This window comes from Caretta caretta, chromosome 27 (genome assembly GCF_965140235.1).
Source record: "Caretta caretta isolate rCarCar2 chromosome 27, rCarCar1.hap1, whole genome shotgun sequence".
NCBI lineage: Eukaryota > Metazoa > Chordata > Testudines > Cheloniidae > Caretta > Caretta caretta.
In genome coordinates this window covers 13,834,435-13,851,670 of record NC_134232.1, presented here as the reverse complement: position 1 = coordinate 13,851,670, position 17,236 = coordinate 13,834,435, and the positions used below count along the sequence as shown (strand labels likewise).

General features: G+C 52.1%; 1 protein-coding gene across 1 annotated transcript; it reads left to right on the top strand.

Annotated features, from left to right (window-relative positions):
* Positions 1-2,623: 2,623 nt before the first annotated feature.
* TNS4 (tensin 4) lies at positions 2,624-11,384 on the top strand. The gene is made up of 11 exons (XM_075123663.1): positions 2,624-3,159; positions 3,648-4,072; positions 5,211-5,297; positions 6,046-6,165; positions 6,559-6,651; positions 6,970-7,047; positions 7,897-7,968; positions 8,779-8,947; positions 9,497-9,565; positions 9,897-9,923; positions 10,526-11,384. Exons 1-11 carry the CDS (start codon positions 2,723-2,725, stop codon positions 10,653-10,655), a joined length of 1,707 nt encoding a protein of 568 aa, XP_074979764.1. The 5' UTR covers positions 2,624-2,722; the 3' UTR covers positions 10,656-11,384.
* Positions 11,385-17,236: the final 5,852 nt, after the last annotated feature.

The following is a 17,236-nucleotide window of genomic DNA, read 5'->3' as shown; positions in this document are numbered from 1 at the left end:
GCGGACTTGTCCTAGAACCTGATGCCTTCGAGGCCCAGTTGTTTCTTACAAGAAGCAGTGACCGCAGCCTTTGGCAATTAACCATCCTCCCAGAGTCATCTACTCACTAACCACACGCCATAAGATAGCAACCAGGCATGTCAAATGAACAACAAGAAACACAAGACTTTTAAGAGCAGTTTTTTATTACGCAAAAAAATATTCCATCCTACTGATGCCTTTAACAGTGGTGCAAGGAACGCTCCCAGCTTCAAAGGCAGGACAAGACCCAGCGGCTGGAAGCGGAAGCTAGACCCATTCAGACTAGAAACGCAATGCACAGTGTTAAGGGTGCAGGAACCACGCACCCCGGGGCACAGTGGATTCGCCGTCACCCAAAGGCTTTAAATCAAGACTGGGCGTCTCTTTCGAAAAGCTCCTGTAGCTCAGCCAAAAGTGGTGGGCTTGATGCAGGAACAGCTGGGTGAAATCTGGCCTGTGCTGTGCCGAGGTCAGATGATCGTAACAGTCCCTCCTGGCCTTAAAATCTAGGAATCTAGAAATACTTGGAGTGGATGTCCACCCACCGGCGCTGGGCTCTGAATCCACTGAATTATACAGTTCTTATATGTCCATAGAAGATGAGAGTAGCTCAGATTAGATTTCATGTGCTCTGGCCCACAGCTGAGTCGGGCGCATGTCTCTTCTGTGGTATCTGCCTTTCAAAAGCCGGAAACCGCCCAAAGAGCTGAGGAAGCACCTTGTTCCATGCTGGTAGTGAGCAGTCCCAGCCCCATCTCTGCCCAGCGTCATCTCCCACCAGACACCACGGCCTTGGCTATTTCCTATTTAAAAATAAACCAGGATGGGCTGGTGAAAGCAGCACTTGTTAATGAATAAGGGACGCCGGCAGAGCCCCCAGAGAGCTCACCATTGTAAATCAGCGTACAGTGACCGTGCACTGGCCCCTAGTATGTGGCATTTCTCTGGCTCTTCTCAGTGAGGATCTCAAAGCAAGTTACAGACATTGACTAATTGAGTGTCACGATCCCTCCTGCCCGTTAGCTGTTTTGATCCCTGTGTTACAGACGGGAAAACTAAGGGACCAAGCCGTTAAATAATGATGTGCTAAGAGTCACATGAGGCAGTGGCAGAGCTGGGCATGGAACCCAGAAACCCTATCTCCTAGTCCCCCCTGCTCTAACCACTAGACCCTCTGTTCCCCTACCAGAGCCAGGAATAGAACCTGGGATCCCACTTTTAACTTCCAGAGCAAGAAAGCCGGTTAGTGTGAGTGCACAAGTCTGCAGAAATCTATTTTTGAAGGTTAGGCTTTCTTAGATCTGCTTGGAAACAAAACTTTCCCCTTCACAAGTGTGTGGACAGGCACAGCAATATACGAATACATACGTGTTCTCTTTGGGGTGTCCCATGAAAGAGAGGGACGTGAGGGAGAGCAGTTCTGGGATAGACATTGGGGTGCACATACTTGAAAGATCTTGAATCGCCTTGAAGAGCTACTTCAGTAACCAAAGGACTCCTGCCCAAATTGGGACAACGGACTCGACCGAACTGCTCCCCTGCCCCAGGTTCCGGCTGCTTTTGCTGCTGGAATGCTCAGCCCGGGATCTGATCAGCTAGAAATGTGCAGGTGCCTTGTAACCAGCAGCTTCACTCTGCACACAAATGGCACCACGCTGATTCTGGGCATGGTTAGCAATGCTCCAAGCATCCAGCCACGCCTAGGAATAGGCGAAGTACACCCTGTGCACACAGCCAAGCACGGGGCTGTGCACCAGGTGAGCTGTAAGTGGTATGTAGGAGCCAGAAAACCCATCCCGCCTCACACGCCCTTTGCCCATGCGTCTGATGTGATCACTCACTTGGGAGTAGCCAGATGTTTTTTTCTTTAGTCAGGTACAAACTAAACTGCTGTTTAAGGAAGACAAATAGACGCATCCACCCTTTGCTACAGGCATCAACATGTAATCATCACAAGGGGTTCTGCGCTCTCCAAGATGACCAGACATAACCCTGTCTTCCTTGGGGCTGCTCCTGTTAGGCTGGGGGCAGGGCATTCCGGCTGTAATTAGAAGCAAAGTGTCACCATTTCAGAGAGGTGAGGTAGGAATCTGCTTCTGGGAGCTGTAATGCAAGGCCTGGCCTTGTGACGTGGGAGAAAGGGGTTCCTCAGAACTCTGGCAGGAAGCGGCTCTGTAACGTTCCCTGTTCCTTGGCTAATGGCCACACAATGCCTGCAGCCCCTGCGGGCTTATGAAGAAGGGAATTAACCACAGCCCAGGCCTAATGAAGCATTGAGGTTGCATCTAAGCACTAGTGCAGGGAAAGCACCGTTGTGGGTCTTGTGTTTGGCACGGGGGGGTTGAAATTCCCATCAAACACAAACTTTCTTTGCACTTCCAATTGTCCGTTGCGCTCCCTTGTTGTGTCTAGATTGTCAGTTCCCCCAGACAGGGACCACGTCACCTTCAGTGTGAATGTGGGGCCTGATCCAGATTGATGCCGGGAGGTGCTGTCAGAATATGATGCTGAGGTTCCAAAAGCTACCTAAGGAATTTGGGTGCCCAGTAAATGGGAACTGTGTATCAAAATCCCCTGGGTGGTTTTGGAAATTGCAGCCTAAATCCATAATAATTCTCCTCCTATGTTTGGCTGATGAACCTGCCCAAATACCTTATTGTTAACCCCTCCCTTTTTCCCCCCAGAGATCAAGTACATCGAAATGACTCCCACCCGAGCCAAGAGCCATGAATCGATGCAAGGCTCCGCCAGTCCTTGCATCACTCCGCTCTCCATGTCGCCCCAAGGCAACTGCTTCCTGCTCCCAAGAGGGGTGCTAGCCCGGGACAACTGCACCCCGAATGGCAGTCTTGTCTTCTCGAGCCCCTCCGGGCCCGACAGCAACCAGGCAGCTCCTCAAAATCAGCCACCCACTGGGAGCTCCCCCCAGACCAGCTACAGAGTGTCTGAATGTGTGTCCATCCCGCAGCGTGGTCCGAAGGATTGCATCTCCTATAGGCCAAATACTCTCCTGGCCACCTCTCCCGGCCTGGAGAGTTTGCGGAGGGCTTTGTACATTGGCCGGGCTCAGCAGAGAACCAGCAGGGTCTCCATGCTCTCCACGAGCCCGGGATCAGATACCAGTTACGTGCTCGGAAGGTAAATCCGCCTTTGTGATGTCTGTGCATTCAGCGGCTCGGGTATATTTCCGCAAAGAATGAGCCATGGCAGAGAGTTTCTCCACCTTTATGGAGATGGCCCTGTTCAGAAGCCAGGTGGGTGGGGATGGGCAGAAAGCTCTTGGGGGGTTCAAAGCCTAACATACCACAGTGCTGCATTCTCCCACGAAACAGCAGATGTGCTGGTGCCCCCCTCCTGCCTTTCCGCAAGGAGCGGTTCATGTCGCGGGAAAAGACTGGAGAGTGGGAGCAGAGGAAAGGGCAGAAGAGGGAGCTGGCTGTGCCGGCACAATCCCACAGTGCTTTATTCCCCCCTTGGGTGGTTATTTGATGTCACAGGAGCCAGGCAAGGTTCCCCCCGCTCCACCCTGCCCCTAGGCAACCTCTTATTTGGCTTGCTGCATAGCACGTCAACTGGAGAACAAGCCCTCCAATTTCCCTGTACCTTCTGCTTTTCTTCTGCAGCAGCACCCAGTCGCTTCTCAACGATGATTCCGACTCTTACCAACCTGCCCACAGATTAGTGGAGAAAAGCCCCTTATCTATTGGCTCCTTCGGTAGCCCTTGTCTCACTTCCCCAGGCGTCCAAGTCCATGGTTTTGGAGAAGCCTTTAGCCCAGGTCCCAGTTCCAACAAAGTGAACACCTCTTCCTGCCTGCCACTCCAGAAGGGACACGCCAGCAGCTGTCCCCCGTCCATTGTTAACTCCGTCGCTGATATCCCCATACTGCTGGTCAACGGATGTCTGGAACATGGTGAGGCATCTCCCAGGATGGGCAAAGACTTCCAGGGTTCCGTCAAGCAGAAAATTCCACCCAGTTCCAGCTCCTCCTCAGGGATAAGCAGCTTGAATAAGACCTCTTCTGAAACGTCTCTCTCCTTCTCCACAAACGGTAAGTTGTGCCTGTTTTGAGTTGGAACCACTCTCTGTTTCAGAGTGAAGTTATCCAACACAGAGAATCCCATTGGGTTACCAAGGTGGAAAGACAGGATGAAACTGGAGATTGTGTTTCCACTTCCAATCTAGCTTTCATTTATAAATAGTTAATAAGACACTAATAGATATTGTAGATATCCTTGACGGTGTCCTTGATGGTGATAACCCCGTCATCAGAGGTGTTAGAGATGGTTATAAGTCATGGTTGTAAGCAACCTGTTGGACTCTCTCAAGATCTAGAATGATTGATTAATCATTTATTGAAATAGCTAGTCATCATTTTTAACCCTTCATAAAGTGGAACCCCAATATAAAGTGTGACCAAGATGTCGTATAAATGAAAACTCTCTCCTGCAGAAAATTGTGTGCAGAAATGTTCAAGAATTGTTCATTAAAAAGGGGGTTAAAAACATCCGGTAACGATGAGGTTCTGTAAAATTATAGGGCCCCATCCTCAGCTGGCGTGACCAGGGTAGTTCCATTGAAGCAGATGGAGCTTTGCTCATTTACACTGGCTGAGAACGTGACCCATAATGTTTTAATTTCATCCTTATTTCAGGGCTAAGACTTTTTTGCCCCCATTTGTTTTTGGAGGACATCTAAAGATACCAAAAGTTTGGGAAACACGAGGTTCCTAGTTCAAGAGTAAACAACTGGGCCATTGTTCTCTGGAATAGTTTACGGGGGTAGCTCCCGACAGAGACTTTTCATCTGGACTCTCCCGGGAAAGAAAAGAGGGATGTCTCTCAACATAGCGCTCTTGACTTCAGTGGAGTTGGGCCGATACACACCAGCCGAGGAGTAGCCTATTATCTTTCTGATCTTGACTGTGGTTTGCCAAGAAGACAATGAAGTGGGGAGCGAATTATGCTGGAAACCGGAGAGGAAGTTCTAATGGAAAGACTTGAGCAAACATTTAAATCCAAGCTCAGTTAAAAGAGAAACAGTCTTTGTTAGGGTTCTTCTCCCCTTAAAGATGCCAGGGAAGAGACTCCCTGGGATCTAAATACCTATAACACATGCCTAGGTCTCTCTGCAAAGAGAGAGGTTCGTGTCATGTGCCATGCATGAGGGAATGCCATTGTCTCTTGCAGGTCCCTCCAAAGATGGTGAGCCAACCATGAAGTTTGTGATGGACACGTCAAAATACTGGTTCAAGCCAAGCATTACAAGGGACCAAGGTAAAAAGAGTGGAGATTTTGTTGCTAGGCCTATCCCATTACCAAATCTACCCTTCTGCATAGTTCTTGGAGAGCTGCTCGTCTCATGGGGTGGCAGAGGACCCGCAGACGCGCTATGCATCACTTAGGTCCCATAGTGACTTATTTCCTAATTGCATCCTAACCCAATAAAAGCTGGTGTTACAGGAGTGAAAGAGCCACTCACCACTCTACAGATGACGCTCAGGAAACACCAGGTCTTCACTCTGTCTGTGCTGTCAGAGTCGAGAAGAATACGCTCCCCTTTCTACCAATCAGTTGAGTGAGCTTGGTTTTGGAAAGGGCTGACTGTATTTTTCAATTCCCAGGATACGGATCCTGGCTGAAGTCAAATGCTTCTTGAATCACCCCTGTGCAGTAGCACCATTCTGGTCAGGTCTTCTGCAAGGACAGAGCCTGGACCTCTGAATTTAAAAGCTCAATGAGGCAACAGCTAAAGAAGCAGGTCCATTAGTTCGGAGGACCTAACATTAGCAGATTCATTAAATGAGGATATGCGGTCTAGCCACTAAAGGGAGACAAAGCACCAGACTGTTAGCTTGGGTTGCACATGCCTGAAGGAAATACTCATATGCACCCTGAAACCCACCCCGCTGCATTTCACTCCCCCCTGTGGATGGTTACAGCACTAGACAGAGGGAATGCTGAGTTCAGAAATGCCGAAATGCCGCTTGCATTGCATGGGTAACCCTCTCCTCTGTGCCTTCAGCCATCCGACTTCTGAAGGAGGCGGAACCAGGGGCTTTCCTCATGCGGGACAGCACATCGTACCGCGGGTCGTTCGGGCTGGCGATGAAGGTTCTCAGCTCACCATCCAGCTGCGAGACAGGTACAGAGAGGCCTCTTAAGAACACAGAGCTAAACTCCCAGGAGAATCGCGTAAGCCAGGTTCAGCGGTTTGTAATGGAGCCAATAAGCAATGAGAGTTTTGCTTGATTAGGGACCCACCCCTGTGGGTCAGCAAAAGGGCCACACATCACTTGAAACCTCAAAACAGGGCTGCAGGGGGACGTAAGGGTCAGTGCCAAATTGCCTGGAGGTGGCCCAGAAGCACCATTGAAATGGCATTTTGAAAATCCCACCCTGCAGGTAGAGCTGAACTAAAGGGGGTCATGCAGTTACCGCCCAGCCCGGAAGCATGCAGGGAAAGTGGAGGGTCAAAAACAGGGTGGGCAGTAACACTGGAGATTGTGGTAGAGCCTCTCTTGCATTTTGCTTGAAGGTGAGGACAGCAGCGACCTGGTCCGACACTTCCTCATTGAGTCATCTGCCAAAGGAGTGCACCTTAAAGGGGCCAGCGAGGAGCCCTATTTTGGTAAGGATATGTCTGTCCTGGAGCGGCAGCTACGGGAGGAGTATTACATGTATTATGGTAGCACCAGGGCCCTGACCGCAGCTGTGCCTGGTGCTTGTCTACACCGCGGCGTAAATGCTTGTGGCAGACGCCTCCCAGCGTGTGCCGCGTGACCAGTCAGAGCTGCGCATACAACGGGTAAAAGCGCTAGGTAATAGACCAACGCCACCGTCTTCGCTCCGGCCAGCTGAGACCGGGGCAGGGAGGTGGGAGGACGTGGGAGCTGGTGGGTTCACGTGTTCCTGCCGTCCGGTAAGCCTCTCGCTGTCTCGGTTGCAGGGAGCCTGTCGGCCTTCGTCTACCAGCACGCCATCACACCGCTAGCCCTGCCCTGCAAGCTGGCCATCCCCACACGAGGTACGGGGCCGACTTGGAGGAGACCAGCAGGCAGAAATCCTGGGAGTTAGCGAGGGGGGCGGCTAGGTGGCCATTGCGGACACGTCTGGACTTCACAGCTGCGGAATGGCCCTCCCCTCCCCCAGTCCAGCAAAATGGGAGTTTGGAAGGGGCCAGCACATGGCACGCATAGGGCCTGGCCATTACCGCAGTGCGGACACGTCAGTGGGAATGGGGGACAGCACTGGTAGGTGGGGTCGGGGGTCAGGGAGAGGCATGAAGGGTTGGCAGCTGTAAGTGCCACTGTGGTGAGGGGTGATGAGGAAAACTGGCCAATACCTCCCTGGCTGTGGGCAGAGCGGACGCTGTCTTCTCAATCCCGTGCAGCGATACCAACCCGCTGGCTGCCGTTGCTAAACCCAGCGAGCGGGCGGGGTGCGAGCAGCCTCTGCAGCAGTCCAAGGGGTGGGGGGTGCACGTGAGCCCGTAGAGAGACCCCTGGGCTGGGAAGAGGGCTCCGGAGAGCTGGCCCGGCAGCCGCAAAGCACCACAATCTGCATCAGGGCCGGAAAGGCGGAGCAGCGTGGACGAACAAGGAGGGGTCAGATCACAGAGGTGGAGGGAGGACACAGACACGAAGGGCTTGGAAGAGGTGGAGGGTGATGGTGGGGGATGTCCCTGGATCCCTGAATAGATGTGGCCTATTCACAGCGGGTGAAATTCACCCGCGTGCAGAGACCCTAAGACTTAACCGGCTCCTGGGCTCTGTGTGTCCTCTGAACAGAGGGTGAATTTCACCCCTGGCCAACCGTTGATTTCAGAGCTGCTTGCTCCGTCCATGCCTCACAGTTCTGTTTGTTCCTTGCACAGATTTCGCTGGCGGAGAAAATAGCCCTGAGACCCCCCTGGAATCTGCACTTTCTGCAAGGAAGCAAACTGCTGGTGAGCAAAGAAAAGCAACCAGGTTTCTTCCGGGCTTTATTTGCTGGAGGGGCAACTGTCGCCATCCTGCAGGCCTTTGGACTTCACCCCGTGCGGAGTGATTTCACCTGTAACACACCCGACCCTGCGATTTTTTTTTCCCCGTTGTGATCAATTCTGACACAAGTCGCGGAAGCAGTGGAGGAGCAGCTGCCGTGAGCAGGGCCCGTAGCTTGGGGGAACGGGAGGGGAGCAGCGTTGCCAGTTTGCACCATTTTATCACAAGTCGTGTGGCCCCTGGTGTTCTTCTTGTAGCCCCAATCCCAGGAATCGGGGACTGCCTGAGAATCTCAGCTTGCTTTAAAATGAAAGGCAGCAGCCAGCTCTCATGCCTGAGAAACGTTTGCAAACGGCTCAAACCTCCGAAGGCAAAGGAAGAGAACCCGACTACTGATTTCTGAACACCTGGGATTTGGCGGTCCTGGGGCAATGCTGTTGTGGCTGCTTCGAGCTGCTGTGTGGACAAGCATAGGGGGCCTAATGGGGGAAGTGTAAAGACTCCCGGGCTAGGAGGATGTAAAGGTCATTCTCCTGTCCTGAGTATGCAGCCAGTAACAGGTGCGCTGCGGGCGAGGGCTGAGGACCAGGGAGAGAAATGTAGTATAATTATTGCGGGTCTGACTGTCGTGCCGTGGGCAGGGGCCCCAGTGCGCTAGGTGCTGTACAAACACAGAACAAAGAGCTGGTCCCCTGCTCGCTCTTCAAAGCAGGCAGGCGGGGCCCGCAGACCCAGCGTGGCGCTGACCTTGGTTTTGTGCTGTGCCCTTGCAGCCTGCAATGTCTTGTACCTCAACTCCGTGAGCGTGGAGACGCTGACCGGCGCCTCGGCGGTTCAGAAAGCCGTCTCCTCCACCTTCGAGCCGGAGACGCTGCCCGTGCCCACCATTGTTCACTTCAAAGTGACCGAGCAAGGAATAACCCTGACCGACGTCCAGAGAAAGTAAGGACGGTCATCTGGGACAAGCCTGCCCGGTCCAGCGGAGATGCTGGCGTTCGACTCCCTGGGATTTGTCAGGGCTGGCCGAGTGTCTAGATTCCAGCATGAATGGGGACAGGGCTGCATACAACCTCGTTATCTTAATCCTGAGCTTCCTCTCCGAAATGGGGCCAAAGCCTCCTCCCGGTTCCAGTGTTGCAAGCCCCATGTAAATTACAGGGGAAACTGGTCCTCTGGGACAAATTAATCCCTTCTGTAATTGGAGGCATAACCCCCAGGCTGTATTTGACCCATTACATTTACTAGTACAGGGACAGGATTCCACTTGGAGCAAAGCCACTGTAACTGCCACTGGCCCTTTGGTGACGGGAGTTAGAATCGGGCGCTAAATTCATGTCACTGCTCAGCCGAGATGGATCTGATCCCAGCCCTTAGGCACTGATGGGCTCCTTGGCTCAGCAAGAATGGTTTGACTTTGAAGAAGTGTATTTCTCCCCATTGAGCTATCCAGGAGCTGCCCCTTTTAAAGCCTTCTCTTCTTCCCCTCTGCAGGGTGTTTTTCCGAAGGCACTATCCCCTCGCTGCCCTCAGCTTCTGTAGCATGGATCCTGAGAACAGAAAGTAAGTTGCAACTTACTCTGCAAGTCGGGGCAGTTAAGTTATTCAGGGTGCAGGCTGGGTGCTGTAGTGTTCATCTGACCCTTGACGGAAAATAACTGCCATGTGTCTCATGCCCGGTGGGCACCGGATGGGACCAAGGACTGGACCTGAGTAGAAAGTCAAAATTGAAAGAACAGATCAAAATTCCAGATTTTCAGAAAAGACTAATCTGAAGTTCAGCTTTTTTCCCCAGTAAAAGTAACAGTTTTCTAGTTACACAGTAATTATACGCAGCTAATAAAATTAAATATCTGGATTTCTCTTGTAAGCTTATTCGTCTCTTTCCTTTCAGGTGGCAAAAGTACTGCAAGTCTTCAAGGTAAGCTTCATCCAAAGAAACCTCCCGAAAACGCAGGAGGAAAGGGTCTTCAGTTACGGGGTTCTGGTTATTTATATGGACACATTTCAAACAGCAGCTTAAACTTAAAAATTAAAACCCCAGTGATCGGAGGAGAAACAAACTTTAGTGGCTGGCTTGAACAGAGTTAGGAGAATTCATCAGTGCTTTGTAACGAACCCCTCCTGGAATGGAAGGGGGAAACAAGTGTTACCCATAGAGACCCAAACTTTGTAAGATCTCTGCTGTAGCTACAGCAGGGTGAATTTCACCCTAAGTGGAAAGAGCCCAGCAAATCCTTCAACTCCCTAATCCTCCCCCAAAGTTTTCTCAGTACTCAGGAAGTAAGTTCCTTTATGACTCTACTTTGTGTCCCAGAAATGTTTCACAGTCAGGAAGGTGACAGCGAGAAGCACGACCCCAGTATGGTTTTTTCTCGGGAACGTGATTGGGGAATGGGCCAGGTGGGATTGCTAGACTCAGACGTTCACTCTGCGGCTAGTTTCAGCTTGTTCTCTGCCATTTCTGAGTGCAGGCTAACTGGGCCTTTTTTTTTTTTTTTTTGGTCTCTCTCCTTTTCAAAGGATCTTTGGCTTTGTAGCCAAAAGCCAAACGGATGCCGAGAATGTCTGTCATCTCTTTGCCGAGTACGACACTGTGCAGCCGGCTTCTCTTGTCATTGACTTTATCAGCAAACTCCTCCCAGAGCAATAGATGCTGCAGACCTGCGTAGAAGCCGTTGCTGGCAGTACCTGGATGCTGCTGAGCCATTTTCTGCCATTCTATTGCCACCCTGTTGCATTTTGGCAGCTGCTCCTATTTATAACTTTTGTTACATACTTTGATGTCCAGAGTTTCAGAGGAAGGTTTTACGCTCCCTGCTCAGCCCTGGGAGCCTCTTCTGGGATCAGCTCTCATTCAAGGTCTCTGATGAGGAATCCCATGGAAATCTCTATCATGCCGAATGCCTTAGGTGTACGTATTGCAGCCTGCAGGAAGCCTCAGTGGGTCAGATGGTGGATGAGTGTGCGACGGCTTGGATTTGCCTTGCAAAGTTATTTGCTCACTCATCTGGGGCGAGGAATTTTGTTCTTTAACAGGCAGGGAAAATACTGGGGCCAAGATTTTTGATAGTGATGCCTCGGTTTCTGGCTGCCCAGTTTGAGACTCTTAAAAGGATCTGAGCTCCCACCCTCCAAAACTCCGGGTTAGCACCGCCCAACCTCACAGATGTCTTGTGAGGATAAATGACGCTCTGCTACAATGGTACCTGGCACCAGGCGAGGACCTTCTGGAGACCGATAGGCCCTTCTAAGTAGCCTCCAGGTGGATTCTGCAAACCAAGGCCCCTCCAATCACCAGCTGATTCTGAAACAATCTTGGCGCCCTACGGTTTTGTGACTGAAATGTCAGGCGAAGCAGAGTTTTTTGGCCAGGGCTGGTAAATTTTTGTGCCATTTTTGCTCAGCTGGATTAGCCTGGATCGAAATATCCGGATCATGACCAGCGGAGAAATAAACGTTGATGTTTTCATGACCATAAATGTATTGGCTTTTTGGAGGAGACTTACCTGGATCTGGGCCAGATCCTCAGTTGATGTAAATTGGCAGAGCCGCCTTCTGGGGCACTCCACCTCCTAAAGGAAGCAGGTGACTCCAGTAAGTAAGAGGCCCAATTGCATAGCTAGGGCATTGGACTGGGAGCCAGGAGCTCCGAGGTCAAGTCCCTTCACTCAACGGCCATCAGCTGACGGTCTCATCCCTGCGGAGCATGAGGAGATAAACCAGGGACTTGAGCTAGTGAGTCTGGACCTGGGAAATCAGATGGGGTGTGCACAGGTTGCAATACTCATTGTCTAATCCCCTAACTCAATCTGCTTTACCCACTTGATAAGCCAAAATCCTGGGCAGTTAGTTTGTTTGTGTCTCTTCGTCCATTAACTGCTGTATTTTCACAGCACTTCCTGGGCTATTTACATAGGAGTAAGATGTTACAAAAGCACCAGGCTGTGTAACTCTTTGGGCTTGTTCTTTGGCCAGGACTTAGGCGGGCAGCCCGGTTTACTTAGGGACAAGGCTTGGGGCAGCATGGTCTAGTGGTTAGAGCCCTGGACTGGGACTCTGGAGGCTTGGGTTCTACTCCTGGCAGCTAGTGACCTGCTGTGTGACTGTAGGCAAGTTCCTCCACCTCTCTGTGCATCAGTTTCCCCTCCTGCTCTTTGTCTGTCTTTTATATAATGGCAGTGCCCAAAAGACCCCAGTTGGGACTGGGGCCCCCATTTTGCTGCAGTCTCTTTGGGGCAGGGCGACCTTTCGCTTTGTACAGAACTCAGCACAAGGAGGCCCCAGACTCAATACATTCAATTCATGTCTAGCCAAGTCAGATGCAAAGGAGTATAAAACGAGGCAGGAGCCTTAAATCATAGAATCATAGAATCATAGAATATCAGGGTTGGAAGGGACCTCAGGAGGTCATCTAGTCCAACCCCCTGCTCAAAGCAGGACCAATCCCCAATTTTGGCCCAGATCCCGAAATGGCCCCCTCAAGGATTGAACTCACAACCCTGGGTTTAGCAGGCCAATGCTCAAACCATAAATCTCCAGGGGAAGACGTTCTTGAACCAGTGCACTCATTTCTATGTAAAAGTGGGGTGTGTGTGGGGGGTGTTATTCTGAGCTTTGACTTTCAGTGAAGATATTTAAGAAATGAAATCCGCTAGATCTGTTGTTTTGCAAGAACAGATTTCCAAGGGCTCCATTCTGGCTGTGTGATCCATTGCTCAGGACTCTCCGCTCCCTGAGTGGAGAGGCTATGGAACAGATTCCCTCTAGTTCTGATTCGTTGGGAGCTGCAAAACAGGGCATCAAACGCTGGTCTTCTGAGCCCTCGCTGAGCACCCCCAGCCACTGGCCCTGCAGTCCTCCAGCCTCGCCCGGAGGTGGGGCTGACCTGGTGCCTAGGCCGTCTGCTGTTTCTCTGCACAGGCTTGAATGTCACCCAAGGGGAAGAACTAGGCAAGGGGATAATACCCTACAAAAGCGCCATTGTCGTCTGCTCCCCAAATGAGTCTCTTCTGAGGCCAGGCCACGTGGCCATCCCAACCTGGTCTTTTTGTACAGAGGCTTTCTGACAAGTCTATAACACAGCAGTGCCTGCTGAGTCTCCGGCCTCTCCGCGGAGCGGGTTTACAAGGGAGCCAATTAGCACCAACTGAAAATCCCTCCAGAGTTTCTTTTTCTTTTTTTTTTTTTGCAAACAAATAAAGAGCCCCACGCAGCCCAGCCGGAGCTCTGGAATTGGAGGGATGAGCCACTTGAGAACACCAGGGGGCTCCACCGAGTCAGCTTTTCTCTCCGGCCCCTTGTGCACATCTTCTGGGAGTTATAAAGACGCAGGAAAGTCTGTCTGGCAGCTTTGCTGGTTATTGTAATGCTGTTTTGATTAAACAAAATTTAATCACTTCTGTGACTTTCAGTCCTCTGCGCCTGGCCTCTAAGAGCCTGGCCTCTGGGACTGTGATTTCTGTTATGCAAGCTGTGAACAAGCAATGTTTTAATTCATTGCTTTTATTACAGTGCTTTCCATGAAAACCTATGTATAATGGCAAAAGGGAATATGAAATTCAAGTGCTCTGGCTCGCCAAATGACAGCACTAAGAGCATTTGCTGCTTTCCTTTTTCTTTTTAGAAAATAAAATATGCAAAAATTCCCCAAGAAAATCTAATTCCCACCCCCACCCTCCACTTTTCAGTCCAAGCTGCTGATAATGAGTCCAATTTTGCAAAACTCCTCCAAACCCATCTGTGTTGCTGTTGTTTGCTTTTCCTTTTCAAACCCAAACCATTCTGGAGCAGGGAAAATGGCCAGTTGTCAAGCCAAATCCTTGACATTTTTGCATTTGGAATGTTTTGTGTCCGTGAAGAGCCCTTTGCTCATGAAATCCTGCTGAAGTTTCAGGTCAGACCAATCCAAACGCTCCAAGGGAAACTCAGCCCAAACCACCTGGATTCAGGAAGAAAGCAGCCAGCAAGTCTCCAAGCACCTCCTGGTTTCCACGGCTTGGCCCAGGATTTTTGGATGCTCAGCTCTTGGTTTAGGTTCTTCATTTTCGTTCCAGCCATTTTGTAACAAGGCCCGATCCTTTATTTTCCTGGTTTGTGGTTTTACGACCACAGCTCCCTGCACCAGCCCTAGCAAATGCCTCATGTCATCACTGCCGCTCTGCTCTGGAGTCCAGCCCGTGACGGATATTTCAAGGGCAAACACCCCAAGCCCCTCAATGCTCTGAAAAGTCACAGCCCCGGGCTACACGACAAACGTCTGACGGGGGAATGATGTCGCTCAGGGGTGTGGAAAAGCCAAATCCCGAGTAACGTGGTTATTCCGACTGAACAGCAGCGTCTCTCGGGGGGGATGGGGGGGGGATTTTCCCCCTGCTGGCATCTGAAGCCCAGGGACCATATACCGGGAGGGAATAGGGATCGCCTGCAAATGTACAGCCCAAAGTGTTCTGTCTCCAGGGGCTGTATCGTGTGAAGCAGCATAGGCCACAAATCAGATACCGTCATAGCGTGAAGCATTAAACCTCCCGGCCGCCGGCACAAGGTGCCCCTGGGTGTGTCGGTGCTGAGTGTAAGGCTGCTTCTCAGGCCGACTCTCTGATGGTCTGAGCACAGGGCTGGGCCCCTGACACTTATTCCCTCTGTGATCTGGGGCAAGGCACTTCCCGACCAGCATGGCCCATCTGCCCACTCCCCGAGGGGATGTCTCCTCCATTGGGCTCTCCGTGCTTTGTCCGGCTGAAGCCTGTGCGGGCCTCTCCCATCTGCGAGAGGCGTTCGTCTCGCTCGGGTTCTACGGTGGTGGCATCGGAAAGCCGAGCTCCCTGACTCCTTCCTGGGCAGAGCAAACTGCTGTCATCTGGAATCAGTTCTGCTTGGCCGGGAATTTACAGCCCAGACTCCTTGACCCCCATTCCCTGCTTCCTGCCTGTCAGAGCTGTTTGAGAGGAGGGGGCAGTGAGACCCTCCTGAACCGGCCTAGCCACGTGCCAGCCTGGGGTGGGACTGCCCCCGCTACCCACACGCACAGCCCAGCGCTCATGCTCATGGGGCCCCCGGGGGCGGCTGGGCCAGATCCAAGCAGCCTTTCCTCTGTTGCCTTGATCGTGGAGGGGTGGGGGGATTGTGTGACGGACAGCTAGCGGAGGCTGGCGGGAAGGTGCTGGGATGGTGATCGGGGCCACCCCGTTGGTGGACTGCGCTGAATGGAGATTCCCGGCCCTGTAAGGCGGGGTCTGCAGCCCAGGTGCAACTGCACACACGTATTTACACGTGGAAATGGCCCAGTGGGCACCTGAGCGCGTCCAGCTGATTTGCTCTCCCTCCCTTCCTGCAAAGGGGGCCCTGGAGCTGCAGCGCCCTGCCTCTCGCCCGGGTCCTGTGTTTCCAGGTGGCTCTGCGAGGCGTCCGAGAGAGAGAGCCACGTGTAGCCACAGGCCCCTCTTCGAAAAGGGCTTCCGGAAACGGGGCAATAGCAGCACCCTGGCGCACGATGCTGGTGTCTTGCTGCCGGATCAGCTGCCAGCCCCGCGATACAGATGAGCTGCTGGGCACTAGCAAGCCAGGAACCGCACGCTGGCAAACCGAGCCCCTGCCCCAGCCAGCCAGCAACGCTGCCGGCACAAAGAGGGACCAGAGCTGAAGCTGGAGGGGCCCTTGGCAGCCACCTGCACCAGCAAACCCAGGCACCGTGCCCCGGCTCCACCTTTTCACACTGTAGGCTCAGGGGAGCGGTACCTCGTAGGGGCCGGTTTCCTCTTCCTCGGCTCACCAGCCTGCTGCGACCGGTGCCAGGCTGCAGAGCCTCGCGCTGCCCAAGAGAGCAGGCTCGGCTGTAACTCCTGTGTGAAGGGGATTCTCTGCTGAGGCTGCGGGACAGACAGACCCTGCGCTGCTCTGGGAATCTCCGGCTCCCAGCTTGGGCCGCCCAGGGTCGCCACTTGGGGGTCTCCCTAAATCCTGGCCTGGAGCCAACAGTCATGGAAGGGGCCTGAAGGCGACACTGCACTGAGAGGTGGGTAATTATCATCAGCTGCCGGAACAGGTTGGAGGCTTAGTTCTAAGCTAACAAGGCCAGGCCTTGTGGGGAAGTGACCTACTATGATCCCAAACCAGGAGGTGGCTTCTCCTCCCTAACTGATAACTATGGACCCAGCAGCAAACCAGGCTGAGAAGCCCTTAACAGCTCTGCTTTGAAATGGGTGCACACACACATGGACACACGTACGCACCCCATACACGAGCACGGCTGCCCTTCAGCACACATGCCTGCACACGGACACACACGCATGCATGGACACACCCACGCAGCCCACTAGTTGCATTCGCTAAGGATGTTTCTGCAAAAGCAGAGGGGAAGAGTGGAGCATTGCCAAGGGAGATTTATTTCCCAGCAACATCCTCATCCGATGGAAATCGAGACAGGGGGCTCTGTGCCAAAGGCTCACTCAAGCGAGGGCTCCTTCATGCTTGGAGTTTAATTTAAAAATGATGACAAAGCCTCGTCAGCTTTTGATTCTTAACAAACGTCCAAGGGTTCTCGGCCTGGAATGTTTTCTTTTCCCCCTTTAATTGCTTGAAACAAGTTTTTCAGTGAAAGGAAAACAGCTTCAAATGGATTTTGAGCTCGAGCTGCTGGCACAGGGAAGTAGCATGGAGGTCCCAATCCATTATCGCTCGGCGCAAAAGTTTGCTCTGAAAACATACCTGAAATGCCACGCGAAGGGAGATTGTGGCTCTGGTGTATCTGGTTACGCAGTTCTGCTTGCGAGGGCTCCTTTTCCAGTTCATACGCTCGCTTTTATTGCCCCTTTTTGTTTTTTTATTGTTTATTAAAAGCTTTTAGACGCTCACAGAAAAATCCCAGATCCTGCCCCCCCCCCCCCCAGTTTTATCCTTTCCCAGTTGGCTAAGCTTTTGGGGGAGCCAAATTCGTCCCTGGTGCAATTCTGCTGCTCGGGTTGGATTCTGACCCCAATGCAGCGCAGAAGTAACCCGTGTATTTACAACACTTTGCTAGGCAGCTCTTTGAGGACAGGACTGTCCGTTTGTTTGGTGTCTCTACAGGGCCTGGCCCCTGGTCCATGACTTGGGCTCCTTGGCACTGCAGTACAAATCGACAATAATAATAGTCCCATTGGAATCCGCGATGTTTCAAAGTGAGATCAGAGCCGTGGCCAGATACATTTTTACACCAGGGTCCGAGGTGGATGCAGCTGAGGACCTGCTGCCTGC